The sequence below is a fragment of the Eleutherodactylus coqui genome, chromosome 1 (genome assembly GCF_035609145.1).
Source record: "Eleutherodactylus coqui strain aEleCoq1 chromosome 1, aEleCoq1.hap1, whole genome shotgun sequence".
NCBI lineage: Eukaryota > Metazoa > Chordata > Amphibia > Anura > Eleutherodactylidae > Eleutherodactylus > Eleutherodactylus coqui.
Genome location: NC_089837.1, coordinates 94,534,542 through 94,557,400, shown reverse-complemented (window position 1 = coordinate 94,557,400; position 22,859 = coordinate 94,534,542). Strand labels below are relative to the sequence as shown.

The window sequence follows — 22,859 nt, the reverse complement described above, 5'->3', positions numbered from 1 at the left end:
GTGGTAGGCAGGGCCCTCTCCCTCGTTCGTTACATATTTAGGGAAAGACTTCCCATTTATTATTTGATGAGAGTGTTTACAGGTTTTAAGTGGACACACTTGCGTCCGTTATGTGGAGTGGCGCTTTCGTGCACCAAGCGGACATAACATCCATTCATTTCAGAGCACTTAAACACAACTATCTTTAGTGGTTCTACTGAAATAAATGGAGTGATGGTGTGCATATGTGACCATTGTGACTATTGCTGAATTCATTCAGGGACTTTAAATAACCCTATTCTCAGGATCAGCGGGAGTTGGACCTCTACCAATTAGCAAGTTATCCCCTAACGTTTGAATAGGGAATATCTAGTAGAGACGATCATCTGAGAAGCACGAGTAGCTGCAACTATTTTGTTGTTTGCCATCTAGAAACAAGTAGCACCATCCTTACAGCGCCCATTATGTGTACTGACTTTGACACCAACCCATCTTCGCCCTTTTTTGCAGTGGTGTCGTGAGCAATGCAACTGGACTAATATGGAGTGGAGGTTGTCTTCAGCGACAAAACCAGGTTTAGTTTTGGTGCTGATGACAGCAGTGTTCGTATCTGGAGACCTCGGGGTGAGCACCTCAATCCTGCCTTTGCTGTGGACCGGCACACTGCCCCCTGCTGGTGTGATGGTCTGGGGGAAGACATCGCATACAACAGTCGGTCACCCCTAGTAGTGGTACGAGGGACAATGACAGCTCAGTAATATGTTCTGGACATCCTGCGGCCAAATGTGTGCCACACTTAAAAAAGCGCATGAGTAGTGATTGAAAAGTACAGCAGCTCCAGCTGGAGATGTCAATCATTAGGTTTGTGGTGGGATTTTGTCCAAACAAGAGGGAGAGAGCTCAGACCAGTCTTAGTTTATAGAACAACCCATTGGATCATTTGCATGTAACTTGCACCCTGTGTAAGAATGCTGATTACAGTGTCTGGAGAACAACGTGAGGAAAACTATAGGTATGGTTAGAGTTCTTTTTATGTCCCCTGCTTATAATTAGGATTTGTTTATAGAGGAATACGATAGTTAGATAATTCCCTTAATGTTCTTCTAACCATGAAATATTCTTGGAATTCAAGTACACAGCATTTGACTTTTAAGGACCTTTCATTACTTATGTCTCCTACTTTTGCCAAGACCCTGTGCCGCAGACATATTTATTTTCTGTACTTGACATTACAGTTTGTTACGGCTTTGTTATTACTATTGTGTAGGATTTACTTTTCTGTTCATGTTTAGAAAATTCATTAAAAACATAATGTAGTAAAAAGTGTAATGAAATGTACCAAAACAACGTTAAATGTGTGTAAAGTATGTGGTGACATACGAGGGGCATTCATTAAAGATTTCCCCTGACTCACTTCTATTTATCGCAGGATACTGAAACTGCATATGTGTAATGATATGTCTTTAATAGGCTACATGCCAATTTTCAAATCTGAACTGATAACGGTCTTCATTTTACAGGTGCTGAAGTTGGTCGATGTCTGATAATAGGCTTACTGAGCAGTCATAGAGCAGTCATCAAGTTCCTTTACTTGAAAGGCCGCACACCAAGGGAGACATTCGACGAGAAAAGGCAGGTTTATGGGGAGGATTCCCCATCATATGATGTAGTCAAGAACTGGCATTGTCAATTCAAATGTGGTCAGACTTCAGTGGAAATGGTTCAAATTCCAGGGCAACCAACTCCGCTATTGATGAACACACCATCCAGGAAGTGGAGGCTGCCATTTTGGAAGATCGAAACGTAACAATTTGTGACGTAGCCAAAAATGTCAAGATTAGTGTGAGGTCTGTAGAAAAAAACAATCCAAGACCATTTTCATATGCATAAGGTATCTGCTTGCTGGGTTTCCCGGCTGCTTACACCTTTCCAGAAGCAGGAACGAGTCAAATGCTCCCAGGCTCTTTTGTTGAGATGCCATGTAAACCAGGGGGACTTTTTCAACAGACTGATCACACAGGATGAAACCTGGCTCCATCACTATGATCTGGAGACTAAAGTCCAGTCAATGCAATGGAAGCATCTGGACTTATCGCCTCCAAAGAAGGCACATGCCCAAACCTTGGTAGGCAAGGTCATGCTCACAGTCTTTTGGGAGCAGCACGGAGTAGTCTTGATGGATTTCTTAGAAAAGAGTACCACAATTACTGGGGAATACTATACTGCTGCGGAAATTGTGGGAGGCCATCAAAACCAAGAGACATGGCATGCTCACCAATGGTGTCCACCTTCTGCAAAACAATGCCCCAGTTCACAACTCACATGTTGCCCAGATGGAAGTATGCTGCTGTGGGTATGAAAGTCTACCACATCCCCCTTATTCACCCGACCCCGCACCATCGGACTTCCACTTCTTTCCAACAATGAAATCATTTTTGAAGGCAAGCATTTTCCATTAGATGAGACTCTGATTTCCGAAGTCACAATGCAGCTTTTGGAACAACCTTTCAACTTCTACAAGTGAGGTGTTTACAGTTGCATAAAGAGATGGGAGAAGTGTGCGTACCAAGGTGGCACCCATGTAGAGAAGGGCTAATAACTAGGCCAAGTTTCGCTGTTCTCAGTCCACAAGAAGTGGGTCATGGGAAATCTTTAGTAAATGCTCTCCGTATTATATTAATCCTTTTTCTTGATCAGAGGAAGGGATATCAGATCTTCTCTCAAAATTTGCAAAAAGAAATCATGTTTTGAAAGCTTGAATCAATTCTGATACAAGATCACAATTTTAGTGCCATAGCAAACATAGGTCATAAAGTATCATTTGCCTTTGATAAGTCAGATGATCTGTTGCCTGTAATTCTACATTGCACAATGACAAACAGAACCTTGACGTCTACCAGTAAAAAACACATTTTAATGAAGGAAACATGCGGTTATTGGCTAGACATATGTTCTACCACTCTAATCTGTTCGTCTAAACAACAAATAAATTACATTGCTATAGAAGGAAGTAATTTGAATAAGACGATCAAGTAATCTTTGATAAACTCACCTGACATTTCCTGCCTGACTAGGGATTTAGAAATTTGCATTATCTGGACCTTAAATACACTACATCTCACTAATTTCATTCCACCACCCAAATTGCTGCATTTTGGGAAATGAACAGCAGAAGCTGGTTTGTGATAAATATGGATTTATTTAGGCAAATCAATCCTGTATACTTTGATGAGAGACACCTAAAGAAGTGAAGGCTCAATTCATTTGTACAAAATTTGTCTATTTACCTTATTTCTGCACAGAAATTACGAGCTGTAATGTGTATACAATATATTCAGGCATAAACTGATACACAATATAGGAGAAAAAGAATTTGCTATCAAATGTTTAGCTAAATGGATCATCCAAAATGATAAATGCCTTTTCCAGAAACAACACCACTCTTATCTGTTGGCTGTGTCTGGTACTGCAGCTCATCTCCATCTAATGAACTGCAATATTAGACACAGCCTATAGACAGCCATGGCACTGCTTCTGGAAAAGCAGATTTTTTTGAAATCCTGGACAACCCTTTTAATCCAATGATAGGTCATGTTGATGAAATGAGCTAGGATCCCCATTGAAGTCACAAATGCATGGATTTTCTTTGGTTATACATTTTGCCTTTATTCTATAAATTTTAAAGTAGGACTATCAAACATGTACCGTGTTTCCCCGAAAATAAGGCACCCCCTGAAAATAAGGCACCCCCTGAAATTTGCAGAAGTCCCAAATATAAGACACCCCCCATTAGTAAGGCATAGTAAAGTGTGCAGGCAAGTCAAGAGGCCTGTCCCCTGCTGCCATCCCCGTTGTCTCCTACCTCCAGATATATAGGTAGATCTGCAGACAGTCTGCTGTTATCCTGTCCCTGTTGTGCTGTACGACTGTGCTGTTTTGAGCTCCTCTTGCTGGCTGGAAAAGTCCATACTGTACGTTCTGTTCCTGCTGTACATGTCTGCTGTGATGAACTCCCCCTGGTGGCCAGAAGCTGCAATACCATCCCTGCTTACAAGTGGTACAGGAACTTCTGTCTGCAGACAGGTACGTTACTTTACAGCCCTTATTTTTTTTATGGCTCTGTGTGTGAGTCAGGCAACCTGTGTGCGATTCTTAAGGCTGGGTTCTCACAGAGCGTATTTCCAGCGGAAATCTCGCAGTTTGGCCACAGCGATAAACAGCGAGATTCCCGCCGGGAAAGTGCTGCTTCAAAACCCACGGCACTCAGCCGCTTGTTTTGAAGCGACCTGGCTGCACGCCTTTCCGTTTCTGTGGCCGGTGAATCCGCACCACAACACCGGCTTCTCCCAGCTTTGCCGTGACAGATTTGCTGTCCCATGTGGACGAGATTTCAGAGAAATTTCGTCCACAAAGCTGGCCAATTGAGGGATTATCGGCCACAGACGGATTTGCCGCGGCAAAATAAGACACCCCCTGAAAATAAGACGTAGCGCATATTTGGGAGCAAAAATTAATATAAGACGCGTCTTATTTTCGGGGAAACAGGGTATGTTACCATATACAAACACAAACGAAAATCTATTTTTAACTAATGTAGACCCCAGGAATGAGAAATTCAATGAGAAAATAAAAACTTCACAGTGCTCTTAGATCCCCATATACAGAGTCTTTGTGAAGCATTTTCCTTAAAGCACAGTCCTTTGATGTTGACATCTTTCTCAAAGACCTAACGTAAGAGGCATTCCTATTTTAGCCCTTCATGGCTGCTATGGGAATACTATCTAGTCCTTGATGCTTTCTATCCAGTTTAAAGACTGACAGACACAAGGCATGTGAAATAAAGACTAAAGAGTGGTCAGTATGTGATGTCCTCTCACATACTGAACCCTATGGTTCTGTCCTGCTCTAAGTCCCTATGCAGTTTTTTTTGTCAATGAAGGAAATGTAAAGTGAATGAACAAAAGAGAAATGCAAATGACATCAATATTTGGTGTGGCCACCCTTTACCCTCAGGGTGAAGTCACACAAACGTATATCGGCTCGGTTTTCACGCCGAGCCGATATACGTTGTCCTCGTGTGCAGGGGGGGGGGGAGGATGGAAGAGCCAAGTGCAGGAACTGAGCTCCCACCCCCCTCTCTGCCTCCTCTCCGCCCCTCTGCATTATTTGCAATGGGGAAAGGTGGGACGGGGGCGGGGCTAATTCTCTGAACTTAGCCCCGCCCCGCCTCTTCCCATTACAAATAGTGCAGAGGGGCGGAGAGGAGGCGGAGAGGGGGCTGGGAGCTCAGTTCCTGCTCCTGGCTCTTCCATCCTCCCCCCCCCCTGCACACGAGGACAACGTATATCGGCTCGGCGTGAAAACCGAGCCGATATACGTTCGTGTGACTTCACCCTCAAAACGGTTCTTCTAGGTAGACTTAGATTAATCAATTATACCATACAGATGATCAATGATCATCATTTTCAAGTGCAGCTTGAAACACAGTCATTAACTGAAACAGAAACAGCTGTGTAGGAAGCTCAAAACTGGATGAGGAACAGTCAAACTGCTGCAAAGGTGAGGTAGTGGAAGACAGTTTCATGTCACAGGTCATATACCATGGAAAGACTGAGAACAACAACAAGACACAAGGTAGTTATACTGCATTAGCAAGGTCTCTCCCAGGCAAAGATTTCAAAGCAGTCTGGGATTTCAGGATGTGGTGTTCAAGCACTTTTGAACAAGCACAAAAAAACAGGCAACATTGAGGACCTCAGATGCAGTAGGCAAGAAAACTTAGTGTAGCAAATGATAGACACATCATGCCTACGGTATTAGTGTATCTTGACGCCACTAGGAAGTCCTGGTGGAGTCAAGATTGACAGGGGGGTGACACCCCTGAATGTGATAGGTTGCACATGCGCCTGGCCTGCAGGTCCTGCCAGCACACAAAGGAAGTGTTTTTTGTTTAGCACACCTGCATACCACGGTCCCCACGTGCAGACACGCCGCTCCACGTCGTCCCCATTGGCCTAAAAGAACACACGCCGCCCCCGGTCTTCCCTGTCGCCCTGAAATTACTGTGATGCTGAAGCAAGGCTTTCCCCCCTGCGGCCGATGTAATGTTCAGCTTGCACTGGGATAGCTTAGCGGTGGTCCCACACACTGCCAAAGGCGGCCGGCGCGACAGTGCAGCAGGCGATCACCTATCGCACTGCACAGCAGCGGGAGAAGAGGAACAGGAGCCTCAGCGGCGGCACATGTGCATTACATGTGCGCGAGGGACCGTCCGTCAGGAAGCTTTCAGGCAGCGGGCTGCAGGAAGCCGCCAGCCGCAACGCTACAGGCAGCCGTCCGGAGGTAGTCACATGTTATCTTCCGGCATGCCAGCACGCAGTGCTGAGATGCGACGGAGGAGCCACCGGTGAGACTGCTGCTGCATCTGCATTCTTTTTTGCGACCCTATCTGCTTTAGGGTGAGGGTGAGCTTTCTTTGTTCGCTTTCATTATACACATTAAAGCTCCTAATGTACACGTAAGTCGCCCCACTACAAGCTATGGAGAGGCTAATAGAACCTTGTATTCTTGCACCAATCGGGAGCTGGGGGTGTGAGAGGGGCGTTCTCCCTGTCAAACCTCTAGCTTCTGGTGGCGTCAAGATACACTAATGCTCATGCGTACTTCGCTTTAAAATTGGAAGATTTGCCATCAACTCAGAACTGGCAGAAACCAGTAGGACCCAGGTACTCCAGTCTACTGAAGTGGTCTTCATGGAAGAACTGTGGCGAAAAAGCCATACCTTCAACATCTGTATGGTACTGTAAGTTATTCCAAACAAAGGAAAGTCAACACCATTCGCAAATTCTCAAAGTTTCAAGCAATTACCAATGTAAAGTGTTCTGTGAGAGACCCAGCAATTTATAACATCATGGTTTTAATTTGTGCTAGATCTACTGTTGCAGACATACAGAAAAATATTATCTACCTAAACTAAAGGGTAAGAGAATTATATGAATGTCATACCGAACCAGAGCTTTTATAGTTTATTTGCTGGATAAGATATCAAGTGAGTTTCTTACACTTGCTGTATGAGAGATAAAGAAACACAATTGTTTCTGCTCTTTCTGGTCGCTGATGCCTGAGGCTATTTAATGTTCTCTTGTATCTAGTACTGGACATGTTGCACACGCTGTGAGACCCCCTATTCCAGCAGGTGCGCACAACTGGATTCATCTTTCATGCAAATAAATAATTTCTGAAAAGTGCCGAGCAAGCAATTTTGTGTGGTAAACAAGTCTAGGTGTTATCCCATCAATTCTTAAAGGCTGAGTTCCCTATCTATCCGGTATTTTTTTCCCCTTTGGCATTATAGTGCAAACAGAGGAAAGCTGGTGCTAGAAGTGACCCTATCTTTTTCTATAAAAGAGTTCATGCGCCAGATAGAAAAATGATACATGCAGTGTTTCTCCTTAGGGCTTAGTCACACGGGCGCATCGGCTCCCGTGTTACTGCAGGAAGGAGACGGCCGCACTTCAGGACGGACGTCTCTCTGCAGCGCCGGAGGAAAGAACATGTGACCGGCTTCATTGACGCACATGTGTTCTTTCTTCTGCACTGCGGGGAGTCGTCCGTCCTGAAAGACGTCCGTCTTCTTTCTGCAGTAAGGGCACAGTCACACGGGCGCATCGGCGCCCCTGTACGGGTGCTCATGTGCCCGTGTGACTAAGCCCTTAGGGCGGCTTCATACAAGTGTATTTTGCTGCGTGCCGCCCGCATGACACAGTCGCGTCACATGCACAAAGTACATAATTACATTGTGTACTTGCTGCGTGCTGCCGGTCACCATGCACTATCTTGGCAGTTATGTGTGCGTAAGATGGAACATGCTGCAGTCTTTATTTCACTCATATTTCGCTCAATATGTGTGAGCGCAAACACCGGAGCCTGTGACAAAGTGGTACAGCGTATTACGCGCACATTACTTATTACGTGCGCAAAACCCGCACGTGTAATATTCTGCAACAATACATTTGCGTGAAGGAGCCTTAAGGCATGCTCCTTTGGGAAATTTGTGTAAATGTAAAGACTGAACAATGCCTCTATAGTGCCATCTATTAGAACACAGCATTCTTGAAAGTCAATGTCAGACCTTTTAACTGGCCTTGTATCAGTGGAAATATAAGCCAAAGCCAGAGTCTTATCCAGATGGAAAAGGCAGGCTTAGGGTGGACACCCACTGGCGTTTTTTTCTCCACTGCGCTGCGAGAGTAAAGTTAGTCTCGCAGCGCAATGCGAGAAAAAAAACGGCATCACGCCGGGATATCGCCAGTCTTTTCAATGGGGCCAGCAGCAGCAGTGCTAGCCTCATTGAAAAGAGGTGGAGAATGCCGGGGACTTCTGCCACAGCTGTGACAGCTGTGGCAGGAGTTTCCTTCACCCCTTCGGGGATGAATGAATAGCTAAGGGCTATGTGTCATTGGCTGAGTGCTCAGCCAATAGCTAAGCACTAGCTGCTATTGGCTGAGCCCTCAGCCAATCATTACAGCCCTTTCAGGAGGCTGGGATTTTTAAATCCCCGCCTGCTGAAAGAGCTTCATAGTGATGCAGGGGAGCCAGCCGGAGGACGCACCTGAGTGCCGGAGAGCTGGGTAATTTTTTTAACATTTTTATTTACACTTATTGCTGATTATCGGGGAAGGGCTTATATTTCAAGCCCTTCCCCGATAATCATACAGCGGGGCTTGGCACAAAGCAGTGCTTTCAATGGCAGTGCCGATCCCATTGAAAGCAATGGGATAGAATGCCAGGGACTTCTGTCACAGCTGTGACAGCTGTGGCAGAAGTCCGCGGCATTCTCCCTATGTTTTTAATGGGGCTAGCGCTGCTGCCGCTGGCCCCATTGAAAGCACTAGCGATATGCCGGTTCTATACCGGCGTCTTTCTTGCGCTGCGAGGTGAGAGTTTTCTCGTGCTCTCGCAGCGCAAGAAAGAAAATATCGCTAGTGAGTGTCCACCCTTACAGATAGACTGTTTTGGAGGTTTTGCCCCTCATTAGTACTCGTAGGCTTTCCAATAGGTAGCGCCACAGAGGTATTGTTCCATCTTCCTATTTGCATAAATTTCCTAGAGAAGTATGCATGGCCTTACAAGTCTCCTCACATTTACTATGTGCTCTCCCTAAGGAGAAACTTTGCCCTTTCTGACCCACGTCATAGGCCTCTCACCCAGCCAAGCCAGTACCTACTAAGCACTGATGAGGGGCAAAAACACAGAAGCAGTCTGTCTGTACATGGTTATCTTTTCCTTCTGGAGGAGACTTCGGCTTATATTCCTATTCAGTGTTAAAGGGGTGGTTAAAAGATAACTTGCAGGAATGCTACCTTCCAATAGGTGGCGCTGTAGAGGCATTGTTCCATCTTCCCATTTGCATAAATTTCCTAGAGGAACATTGCATGGCCTTACAAGGCTCTTCACATCTACTACGTGCTTTGCTTATGGAGAAACTTTATCCCTTCTGACCAACACCGTAGGCCTCTCACCCGGCCAAACCAGCAACCTTCTGCACACTGATGAGGGGCAAAAACAGTGAAGCCGCCTGTCTGTACATGGTTATCCTTTCCTTCTGGAGGAGACTTTGGCTTTATTTTCCCAAAAGTCTGTTTAAAAAGTAAGACGTTAACTTGTATGAATGCTATCTTCTAATAGGTGGTGCTGTAGAGGTATTGTTCCATCTGTCTGGCTATGGATGCCGGACTGGTGGAAAAAATGCAGTAAAAGGTCAGCAGTTGTCTCTGGCACTGGCATGAAAACACTGGCTAGATACAACTGATAGATGAGAACCTGGTCTAATAGTCTTCTCCAAGTAAGATAAATAGCAGTTTTGGGTCAACATTTGTTATTACATAACATTTACTGTTAGAATTTGCCAAAGTTAACAGACAAGTATTTGGCTGGTTCCTGAGGGGCACTGGTATTATTTATGTTACGTGATAGGTGGGGGCCCAGTTATAGATCTTGTATTGGGGCCAGAGAGCCTCCATTTCTAACTCTGCACAGTAGTATCATAATTTCAATAGCAGATGATTATTTGTATTCAGTGTAGTTTATAATCTGGGCAAAGGATGCCGACAATGAGGGTTGGCAACAAGTGTGGCTATAGAGAATAAATTACCCCTTCTTCAGTGATTTGTATCCCTGCCAAATGCAAGGAGGGTGGGGAATTCCCCTCCATTTCCCGTACCTAATCTCTTGATTAAATGTAGACCTGCCCAGAGAGCTATTCACATCACAATGGTTTGTGTAAGAAAGTCTGTCTATGGAGATCAGTTAGAGGAAAAATAGGAGGAGGTGGCAAAAGTTGAGAAACACTATTAGGTAAACATTGCAGAGACAAAATCTGTCCAGTCAGCTTCCCTGAGCTTGTATAAAAAGGCAAAGACTGATCCTGACATCTCTCCACAAACTGAGCTCTGGCAGTTTGTGAAGGAGACACTGCGGTGACAATGGCGTCTACTTTCCTACTTACTTTGTGCCTTGGCATGCTGGGTAAGTGGCAGAAACTTTTTTTTACAATTATATACACATTACAAGTTAACTATATGCAGAAAGTGGAGTCATATGTGGAAAATAATCCATCACAATCACTTCTGTTCACATAGATTATGGATATATAGCTAGAAAATCATTCTGATTAGAACATAACTGTACTTTATATTTCTCTTTTTGGTTTGTGCAGCCGCTAGTTTGTGCTAATAGTATCACGTTCATTAAACAAAGTAACAAAGTAGATTTAACTGATACATTAATAGTTAACATATTGTAGCAGTAGTACTAATAATAATGATGATAACCATTGTTTTACAATTTCTATTCTTATTAGTGCAATTTTACAATTACTCAATGTTAAATTTTAGTAATTTGATATATCTGTAAAATGTTCTCTATCTCTCTTACTATCTTATATCTCATATCTCTCTTACTATCTTATATCTCATATATCTATCTATCTATCTATCTATCTATCTATCTCATATCTATCTATCTATCTATCTATCTATCTCATATCTATCTATCTATCTATCTATCTATCTATCTATCTATCTCATATCTATCTATCTCATATCTCTCTTACTATCTTATATCTCCTATCTGTCTATCTATCTATCTCATATCTCTCTTACTATCTATCTATCTATCTCATATCTCTCTTACTATCTTATATCTCCTATCTGTCTATCTATCTATCTCATATCTCTCTTACTATCTATCTATCTCATATCTCTCTTACTATCTTATATCTTCTATCTATCTATCTATCTATCTATCTATCTATCTATCTATCTATCTATCTATCTATCTATCTATCTATCTCATATCTCTCTTACTATCTATCTATCTCATATCTCTCTTACTATCTTATATCTCATATCTCTCTTACTATCTTATATCTCATATCTCTCTTACTATCTTATATCTCATATCTCTCTTACTATCTTATATCTCCTATCTCTCTTACTATCTTATATCTCCTATCTCTCTTACTATCTATCTATCTATCTATCTATCTATCTATCTATCCATCCATCCATCCATCCATCCATCCATCCATCCATCCAATTAATCTAATGCAACCCTCCACTCAGGAGCTCAAAATTCATATGTAAGTCAGTACTTATGGGGGATGATCACCTGTTATTTATTTTTTCCTCAATTCTTGCTCCTTGGCTGCTTTTTAGCTCAGCGCTCTTAGGACAGAGCTGTGTTCTGTGACTATAGTTTAGCTACAGCCTAATTTGAGGTAGTCTGGTGTCACAACATTGCCAGTGTCAACAGGAGCTAGGCATATTCACGGTTCCGGATATCATGACAGTTGCTGGCACCGACACAGTGGTATACAGGCACTGGACATCGAGGCAGGAACAAATCCATTCTGCTGTAACACTGATATCATCTCAGTCAGCCAATCAGGGACTGGTTTAGGATATTTATTCCATCTCCCCTTTGCAGAGGATGCTGGTAATGTATTTGTATACTGGTCCTGCTCAATTGCTAAGTGTATTTGTCCTCGTGCTTCTGGAGTCCTACTGTAGTTTGTATCTTCTTGACTTTGGTCTTTAGACTGCGATTCTCTGCTTCTTCTGGTACTGCCTTCAGTTACTTTCGAGTTTAGCTCTCATTTTGTCTGTCCTTGTGTATTCTCTCTCTTCCACATTTCTCCTTGGGACATATAGAGAATTATTCTAGATTCCTGATGTGGGGTTGCCCTTTTTAGAGCAGGTGCTCTGCATTATAGGTACGTCTAGTCATGGCAGATCAGGAAAAGTTCCTAGGCTCAATCTATGTCTGCTGTATTGTCTATGATGTCTAGCTACTCCGTAACCTCTAGTGTTCTATACATCCCCTAGCCTGTCTATGTAAACTTTCACACCTTATATGTTGGTCAGTTACTTTGATAGGACTGGGACACCAGCCTAAGAAAACTTTTTAAACTATCTGTATCATCTGTCTGTTTTATAATCAATCAATAAATATGTTTTGGGCTTTTTCTATTTAAATAATTATCTTAAAGGGAACCTGTCACATTGGAAATACAGACCAGTCTGCAGGCAGCATGTTATGAAGGAGATTCGTATATCATTTTGTGGGAAATGATTCAGTATAACTTGTTATCTATTGATGTCAATTTTTACCTAGGAATCTAGTAGGCCGTCCTAAGCAGTGATGGACGGTTATTTCTGTACAGAAACTTTTACAAAGAAAGCTGTCAATCACTAAGTTGAATTGCCTACTGCACTCCTAAACTGAAAATGTAAATATTGTGTGGAATTTACTAAAGTCTGGTGATCTTACGTCACTTTTTAGCAGCAGGGTTTCTAATAGGTTTGTTGCACCTTTGACTGCAGATACATTAGAAATGCAAATCTCCATCAACCATGAACTAGGAATAGAATTGTGCTATCATTTATGCCCATTTGTGGCTGAGATTCCAGGAAGGCTTCCTGCAGATGCCCGGGTTGGATGCCTCTGCGAGACCCGCACAGAAATAGGACATGCCGCGATTTGTTTTCCGTGCGTGTTTTCACACGGTCAAATCGTGTCTAATCATAGGATTGCATTATCTAATGCAATCATATGGCAGCGGGCACAGGTGGAAATTCTGCGGGAAATCCCGCTGTGGAATTTCCACCCGTGTGCAGGGGTCTAAGTATGAGGCCAAACCCTACTAAGCCCCACCCACTTTTATTGCCACTTTATAAGCCATGTATTGATTTATCTGAATGTGTAGAAGTAGAATTCTTCAGATCATGGTATCTAACAGTCATACAATCTTCTACACTTCTTACATACTGTGATCTTGGCTCCCATGGTACAGTTTAGTTGAGTGTTTCCCAACCTCCAGTGCTCACCCACACAACAGGTCATGTTTTCAAGATCTCCGTAGTATTGCACAGGTGATGTAATTCAGTGCCCCACACATTGATACAGGTGTTCTTTCTATGGGATATCTGGAAAACCCAACTTGTTGGGGGGTCATGAGTAGTGGTGTTTTGTGAAACACTCGTTTATTTGGTTACCAATTACACAGTGTCTATAGGTTGCGAAATCCGAAGACTAAAGTTCTATTAGTGAAGAACATAGAATCTTAATTCTTAATCAACTTTCTACACTTTGTTTCTCCATAGCCTTGTGCCTTGCTGCCCCTACAAAAAGCATCCGCTGGTGTGTGAAGTCTGAACAAGAGTTAAGAAAATGCAGAGACCTCAGCCGTGAAACAGCCTGCAGCTGTGAAACGATCACCCTGTCCTGTGTCAATAAAGGCAGCACTGATGACTGTATCAAAGCCATTGCTGTAAGATACCATAACGCAATGATGACTTACAAGATTTGGGGCTTTTGTTATTATCCTTATATATGCTAATATTGGATAATTCTAGTAGGAAAAAGTGAAGCCCTCATCCATTACTAATTCCAATAAAATATTGGAATGAGTAAACTGAGGAGGAAAAGCTACTATAAGGGCAAAAACATGAGGCCGTATGTACGATTATATGTTCACCGCTACAGAGTATTCTCGGAGTATTCAAACTCCACACTACAGCGCGCAAGTTTGAAAAGAGGATAGACCGTTCCTGCCCTAGTAGTATTAACTATGTGCGAGAAAGATGGGGAAAGTGCTATCTTTTCTCGCCTGTATTATTAACGGGCAAGAATACCGCTAATAAAGACGAAACCATTGAAATCAATGGTTTTGCTTTGTCCCGTTATACAGCCATGAATATCATGACCGCATAAGAAATCCTGCCCATGTGAAGAGGCCCTAAGGGTGCTTTCACATTTAACGAAATTGCTACAGGCATTCTGCAACGGAATACCCACAGCAGTTCTGCTGTAAAAGGTGCGGATTTTTGGTCACGTTTTAAATTGCAGACTAACTGCAGAATTTAACCCTTGTATTGGGCTGAATTTCACCGCAGAATTCTGCAGCGCAAATAGACGGGTGGCAGATTTAGAATCAGCAGCGGTTTTCAAAAATGCTGTGGATTCATCGCGGAAAATTTCCGCACCATATGTAGGAGATTTTTTAATTCCCCTCCACATGACTTGCACTGTAAATGCTGTGGCATTTACGCAGTGATTCTGCTAGTAGAAATTTCCCAGCATATCCGACCCGGGTGAAGGCAGATTTAGGGCATGCGTAAAATCGCTCATGCAAACCGCTGACAATGGAGCATTTTTGTGTGTGCATTTACGTGGGGAAAAATACAGGACGTGTTCTATTTTGTACAGATTCGCACCCTGTCCACACAAAATTGTGCACATAACTGCACAATTTCACAGCCAAAATTGATAACAGAGGGGGCTACTTAGGCTGCTCAGCCGGTTCAAAAATGTTCAATAAAGTGCGCGGGAAAGCGCACAAAAGCGTGCCACAGCGCTCCAGTCACAGCATAATCACGTCATGCTCTCATGAGCGTGTAAGCGCATATGCTCGTATGCAGGGCTGCTTTCAGAAATAGCTGATTTGCTGTGGGTTTTGGTTCAGTTTTTTCAGCAGATTTCATCCCATCAATTTGAATTCAAGGGGTGAAACATGCTGCATCCATGGCAGCTCCCAAAAGAGGGAGTGGAAGGGAAAAGACGACAAATCGTCCTAATTAGGCATTTATTGCCATTCTATTCCACAGGGAGGGTGAAGCTGGCATTTTGATAGCAAAAACAAAACCAATCGATCTGCTAGCAAGCCTGTTTCCTACCATCTCCTTACTTCATTCATGCGAAAATACATTCCGTACCGGCGAACGTATTTACGCATATGCTCGCCTGAATAAGCCCTTATGTGCATCTAAAGGGACCTTTCATATGGGCCGGAATTAGTCCACACAACACACCCAACTTGCAGTTGTGTGATTTACCACGTCTTACAGTGTGTCATGCCGGCTAATTGTGGGTGCCTTCACAAAATGACGTTAGATTCTGCGGAATCTCCACAGCAGGAGTTTCTGCGGGAAACGCACAGCATTTACAGTACAAGCATGGGTTTAGATTTATAAATTCTCATCCATATGGATCGGAGGAATTACATGCAGAATCCGCAGCATATTTGAAGCACTCTGTGGATTCTAAATCTGAAGCATATTGATTTACAATGCGGATTTTGACAGTAGATTTTCAGGCTTTGAAATGCAAAGGATGAAACCCAAAATATTGGGCATGCAGCGATTTGTAACCTCGCAGCACCACTGTGTAGGGAGAAAAAAAAATAAAAAATCGCTCGTGTAAATGAGTCTATTCAAAAGAATGGAGCTTATATTCGCAAGAATTTTGTGCATCTCGCAGCACACAACTCACTCGAGATTCTCACTTGTGTGCATGTAGGTTTACATGTAGTTAAGCAAGTGTCAATCTAGTGTCCCCTTAATAGTCATTGTGTGCCCACGTATCTCCTTAAGAGCAGAGATACACAAGCATGGCTATACACAGAGAATAGAACCCATTGATTTTGTGCTCGTGCAAAAAATAGCACCTGCTGTATTTTCCTGTGTTTTGGGTAGCAAATAGAAATCTATGGCAGATTTGAAAATACACAAGGAGAAGGGTGTGACATTTCACAAAATGCAGGAAAAAGAAGACAGCTGGACCTTATTAGGTTTAAATTGTCATTAAATTCAATGAAAAGGGTTTTAGATGGAACGGCACCATCGCACTGCGTGCGTCGGCACGCTAAAGGTCCAGGTCCTGTTCTTTATGCTGCGGTCATGCATGGCTGCCTGAGGTCCTGACTGTAGCTGCTTTTATCTGAGAGAGCAGCACAAGTCAGGATAGCAGGTGAGGAAGCGATCATAACAATATGCCCTGGACCGCCAGAAAGCCTTCATGGGGCTGCATGTGGCCCACGGGCCGTATGTTGTGCAGGCCTGCTCTACTGTATTTGGTGGAGAATACCATAATAAAACGATATAGAGCACGAGAGATAGGACATGCTGCTGTTAGTTTTATTATATATGTAATATAAGATGAGCTTTGTTTCTCTTTCAGGATGGAGCAGCAGATGCAATCACTTTGGATAGTGGAGATATTTACAAGGCTAGCCTACATCCATATAACCTGAAGCCAATCTTGTCTGAAAACTATGGCATCGGCGACGGTAATTTAATTCGTCAAGTGTTTAGTGATAAAGCAGCACAATGTTTTAACGCAAATCGTTTAACACACATTTTTAATGCTAAGGAAACATGGTACATGGCCAAACCCTACCCTCCCAAAGTGGCTGATGGCCAAATGACTTTGCTGTTTAATTGTACGACCATCAGTGGGTGGATTGGCTTTTGTTTGTATACTGTGTGGACTGTATGTCCCTAGCCTAACTGTGGTATTACAATTGAGACATACACAGAAGAGCAAGGGCTATAAAAAAAATGGGTTTTGTACTAATCCGCTTCTAAATAACTCTTCCATGGCTACATCTCCTAGATAAATCTGGCTGTCATCATTGTTAGACTTGTTGGATATAAAATCCTCTGGGAGGGGACCAAAGCACTTACAAAATAATGGGCCCAGAAGAAGGCAATCCCATTTGAAACTGACAATAGATCAAATCACTTGCCAATGGGATCAGTAAATCATTGAATGATTCACAAATAAACTACTAGACCTTACTGATGATGCATCTTGTGTGTACAATAATAATACACACATGTTCTGTATAGATGGAGGGTGGGCCCTAGAAATATTTTTCTCTTGTAGGTTCAAGGAATCCTAGTCCAACATGGACTGTAGAGGGTGTGCATAATAGTGAAAGGGAGGGGCTACCACTAAAGTTGCTCCTTCCCCTCTCCCTTAATGCACCTAGACCACTTATCTGTATGTGGGGTAGTTGCTGTTTGTTGCCCTGCCTCCCAGACTTGCTCTATAAATGGTCCAAAGGAATATATTGACTAAAACAGAAAAGGAAATTCCAGCACTCAGGGGGTGTGCTATCACCACTTGAGTATGTATGGAACTTAGATGCCGACTCAGTCTGTTTAGGGGATAGCAGAGCTTGCCACTTACTGCCTTTGATTATATTTACAGGTGCTGTGCCAGGTTCAGAGAGTTTGGTGGAGACCAACTAAAATTCCAGTGAATAGATTTAATGAAGAGATAAAGGTTCCATACCTCAATGCTTTTTGTAGCCTAAACAATGCCACCTTTATCAAGCAGAATAGAAGACATACAAAACCAGTAGAAGTTTGTATATTTTGGGTTATTATTCCTATATGTATAAAACCTGTGTATGTTCTCTACTCTTCTTGAGAAAGGAGACATTGTTTAGCCTCCAAAAAGCATCAGAGCACAGAACCATTATCTTTTCCATAAATTGATACACTGGAATACGATTTGGTCTCCAGAAAACTCTGAACCTGGCACATTCCAGGAAGGGGATAAGTTGCAAGCTCCACTAAACAGTGAAAGTCTGTGTCTACATTCTATACGAACCACATACCCAAGTAGTGACAGCACACCCCTGAATGCGGGTATTTCTGTTTTTGTCCATATTTCATGACCGTCTTAAGATCTCTTGGGTAGTTGAGCAACCCAAGTTGGGTGTTTCAAGGAATGGGGGATTTTATTAACTCTAACTAATTGAAGGCTGCCTTGGCTTCTTGGTGTGAAGGATGAGCCCTTAGGGAGTATTACCGAAATACCAGGTGAGTCAGACTTGTTCTCCACATTCAAACCTCTATAGTTTTGATGTAAAGCGCTGTTCATTTTTTAAATTGTGTTTTGTTCTACAAATGGTCAAAGCTTTCTTGCAGAATGACTGTATGACCTTACTAGATGTTAATCATATAAATATAAAGAAATTTCATAACGACTGGAATCTGACACATATTTGCTGGCTTATTTGATGGAGGCAACAGTCATTATTTGCCCAAATATAAAATATGTGAGCAAATACAAAAAACACAAAGCCTTTATAATGTAAGAAATACATATACATGCAGTGTTATTAGCTTTAATTGTGATATATGACAGTCCTGTACTCTTTTACTTTTATAGACGTGGATACATGCTATTATGCAGTGGCTCTTGTGAAAAAATCAAGTTCCTTTATGTTTAAGGATCTTAAGGGCAAAAGATCTTGCCACACGGCTGTTGGAAGGACCGCAGGCTGGAATGTTCCAATTGGGACTTTACTTCGAGAAGGTCAAATAAAATGGGAGGGACCGGAGGAAACAAGTATTGAGAAACGTAAGAAATCCTACTGATGTAAAAAACTACCACAACACAACATACTAAATAGAATTTAAATCTACCCCGTGATCATGTATCTTTAGAATACATATAAAAGTAACGATCCGCGCCACCATATAACAGATAATGGAAATAACTCACCTGGTGCATAGCGGGGTTCCCGTGAAGCGTTAGGGACACCCCGCCTGCACCTGTGGTCCAAGTATGCTTGTAGTATGTATATGAAGAAACTCCAGATATCCTTCAATGGAGAAGGAGAGCCGCCGGAATGAAAAATCCCAGAGAGAGAAACTTCCTTCAATGGGTTAAATGAACAAATTTTCAAAAAGAAAAAGGTTTCTTTCCGCGCTCCTGTTTATTTTGTTCCGAACAAGAAGATCCACAGCAGGAGCGTGGAAAGAAACCTTTTCCTTTTTGAAAATTTGTAGAATACATATAATATATATCGATATGTGAAAACCAAAGTAGTCCCACTTGGGGCTGTAACTCCCAAGCTGGGGGAATGGCTCCAACAAATCTCAGGAGAGTGTAATACTAGGAACAGCCAGGATGCTGCGCAGAACCCTCAAACTGCTAGGCCTATGGTAGAGGACTCAAGGTTGTGGAAGACAGATACCAACCATAGGCGTGGGAGAAGTAAAATTTCACACACACACACACACACACACACACACACACACATATATATATATATATATATATATATATATATATATTCATATATACACACACAATTTCATATATATACATATTTAATGTATTTATTTATTACAGTATGAATCCAGTCTTTACTTTTATTCTTACTGCATCTAATAAAGATATTTCTTGGTTTGTTGTACAGGATAGGCAGCATACCTCCGCAGTATAAGAAGTGAAAGCAGCACTGTCCTTGGTTGCTATTAGCAACAAAGACAGATTTTTAAATTAACTTTCATAAGAGTATTGCACCAGCCTACTTTTCTGTTGTCCATCCTGTAGATGCTATGGTGATGATGAGTGAGTGTGAGGCATAGCGTGTAGTTACATAATGCATACATATGCTGTCCTACTTTATTCAACAGTCCACTCCTAACTGTCCTACCCCTGTGCATAATAAGGTGTTATGAAGGAGAAGTCCCACAAAACACATTACTTAGAGAAAATGTTTAATTAAAATTGTAATAATTAGCCTCATTCATCGAACCAAGTGCCCGAATATATTCATCCTTACCAAAGAGCCGAGTGACAGTGATAATGTTCTTTCCCAGGTGTAAACTGCCACCGATGTAGCTACCACAAAAGCTTCCCACATGCAGAAACCACATGCAAATTACTAGGAGCCACTAGTTGAGAAACACTGCCATGAAACCAGGCCCCATCATATGTAATACAGCATATAGGGGCTGGCTGGGGAAAAAAAAAAAATCACTGCATTTCCATGTCTTTGCATGTTGTTTTTTGTGTGTTGTGCATGTGAAAAGGGGGAGGGGGACTAGAAAATGTTCCTTATTTTAGGACTTAACTAACGAAGTCCTACATTTAGCTGGGAAGAATCTGCTTTCCTACATAATGAGCAATTGGTGAAAATCGGTTAAAAGATATGTGCTATTACATGGGGTTTACATAGATATGTGCTATTACATTTGGATAGCAGCTGTCCAAATGGGATAACTCTATGAAGTAAGCTAATTTGGTTAAAATAAAGTTTAAAGATGCTTTCACGTACAGGTTGTTTGAAAAAAACAACAACTCTGTTTTGGATGCAGTTTTCGGAACCAAAACCAGAAGGGAATCCAGCAGGAAGGAGAAGTAGACGTCCTTCCTTTATATTTCCCATTCCTTTTGAATCTACTTCTGGCTTTAGATTTAAAAAAAATGAAAAACTGCCAAAAGCATATGTGAAACCATCCTTATTCAAAACCTTAGATAATCCTATAGATCATGATATAACCATGAGTGGAAACAGTCAGCTTTGCTTCATCTGTACAGTACAGACATACAATTGTATTTCCTTTTTTCTCATTTTCTATACAGCTGTTGCACAGTTTTTCTCAGGCAGTTGTGCCCCAGGGGCTAAAGAAGAAAAGCTTTGCAAACAGTGTGCAGGACAAGGAAAGGACAAGAGGTGTAAGCTTTCTGAAAGTGAGCCCTACTATGGATATGATGGTGCCCGCCTGTGAGTAGCAAGACCTTTCTATTACTAATCATTGTGCACTGAGATGCTTTGCAACAGTTATTTCATTCTGCCTCTATAGTGCCATAATAGATACCAATAGATACCAAATAACAATACTTCCCTGAACCTATATCATAAAATATGTTTTTAGCACCTTAAGGTTACGCCTATTTAAATATAAAATGAAAATGATATCCTGATATGGGTCACCTGATTAACATCTATAAGGTTAAAGGGGTATTCTGGTTATTGGTCATTTAATGGAGTCGCAGCACTCCGTTCATTTCTATGAGGCAGATAGAAATAGAAAAAGATGGCTTCTGGCAGCTTTTCCTGACTACTGAATTTATGTCTTTTTATATATATATATATATATATATATATATATATATATATATATATATATATATATATTTTTTTTTTTTTAATATGTGCTATTTATATATGTATTATTGCTAAAACAGATGTCTGAAAGAGGACAAGGGAGATGTGGCTTTCGTGAAGCACATTATACCAGGTACCTTTTCATTATTTTTTTCGTAATTTCTTATCATGATGGCTGCAGTTTTAATATTCAAAAAAAGCAAAAATGAGTCTCGGGAGAAGGAAAGACGAGTGTGTGTGTGTGTGTGTGTGTGGGGGGGGGGGTGATGGGGGCTACTGTATTTGGTGTAGTAATTTAACAGTATAGAGAGTAGATAGACACTGCAGACAAGAAAGTGACACGTATAATGCCAATCTAACTTCACATTTTTCAATAAGGACAACGTTTCTTTTTAACCCCAAAGTTGTGTCTTCTCCGGGTTGAAACATGTTGCCCTTATTGAAACATAAAAATTGTTGAGTAAAAGCACAGATACCATGACAAAGCAAGGCATCTAATTGGCATAGTTGAGTCGGAGGGTAAAACTGTTCTGTTTTGTGTGGATGTACCCTATATAGGTTCATCTTAAAGGGGAAAAAAATGATTAAGAATTTTATTTAGAAAATCTAATAAATACTCATCATTGTTCCTCAGAGGAATATCATAAGGATTATGAGCTGCTCTGTACAGACAATACAAGGAAACCAATCAGCGACTATAAAGACTGTTTTTGGGGAAGAGTACCGGCTCATGCTGTTGTGTCTGTGGATGATAAAGACAAGATTAAAACTATTGTTGAATTTCTCACGCAGGCTCAGGTAACCAAACTTATATCATGTATATTTTGTGTTGCATGCCTCTTTCTTGCAGCTATCTCATTGAAGAAACAGTGGTGCAAGCTGATTGTAAACTGAATCTATACTCTAAGGATAACCCCATACATACTTATTGTGGACACTATATAGTATAGGCCAAACTTTTCAACAAGTATTGCCATAAGTCTGATTCGCAGGAGCCTTTATGTAATGTGCCTTGCTTATTTATTTTAATTAAGTAGCAGAATGTATATACTGCTCTCCGAGAGTCTCAAAATTGGTGGTCAAAGGATGGTATTAGTGTATCTTGATGCCACCAGGAAGTCTTGGTGGAGTCAAGATTAACAGTGGGGTGACACCCCCTGTCACTGATTGGTTGCTTGGCTGTAGGGTCTCTAGCGCTGCAGCCTGGATAACAGGCGAGATGTAGGAGACAGGGTTCAGTAGCCGGACGCTTGTCCAGTCGATGGAGCATCACGTGTGAGTGGGAGCGGCCGGCAGGGAAAGTCAGATGATGCGCCGGCTGGCGGGACGCTATAGTCAGGGGCCGGCTGGCTGAACAGAAGATGCATGGGCAGCAGAAACATTTGCAGCGGTGTGCGGGTGGATCACCCGTCACGAAGCACACAGCCGTTGGCGGCTGCCGGCATGCAGCATTCAGCCGCCGGCCATTCCGCCGGTGGAAGTTATGCGCGGCCAACGGCAGCATGAAGGTGAACAGGTCAGTAGCTGTCTAGAGCAGAGGGCCTGCGTCGGCTGCCGAAACCCAGTCGTCAGGCGGCGGCCGGCTGGAATCTGGGGACGGGCGGCGCACTCAAAGTCATCGCTG

At 42.2% G+C, this 22,859-nt stretch overlaps 1 protein-coding gene across 1 annotated transcript in view; it reads left to right on the top strand.

Moving 5' to 3' along the window:
- The first annotated feature begins 10,349 nt into the window (after positions 1-10,349).
- LOC136622672 (serotransferrin-like) overlaps positions 10,350-22,859 on the top strand; it is a 32,209-nt gene continuing 19,699 nt past the window's right edge. Inside the window, exons 1-7 of the mRNA XM_066598115.1 lie at positions 10,350-10,506; positions 13,644-13,810; positions 16,498-16,606; positions 18,502-18,693; positions 20,710-20,851; positions 21,316-21,368; positions 21,870-22,033. Of these exons, the coding sequence (XP_066454212.1) occupies positions 10,464-10,506; positions 13,644-13,810; positions 16,498-16,606; positions 18,502-18,693; positions 20,710-20,851; positions 21,316-21,368; positions 21,870-22,033 (870 nt within the window). The 5' untranslated portion in view covers positions 10,350-10,463. The remainder of the gene's footprint in view (positions 10,507-13,643; positions 13,811-16,497; positions 16,607-18,501; positions 18,694-20,709; positions 20,852-21,315; positions 21,369-21,869; positions 22,034-22,859) is intronic.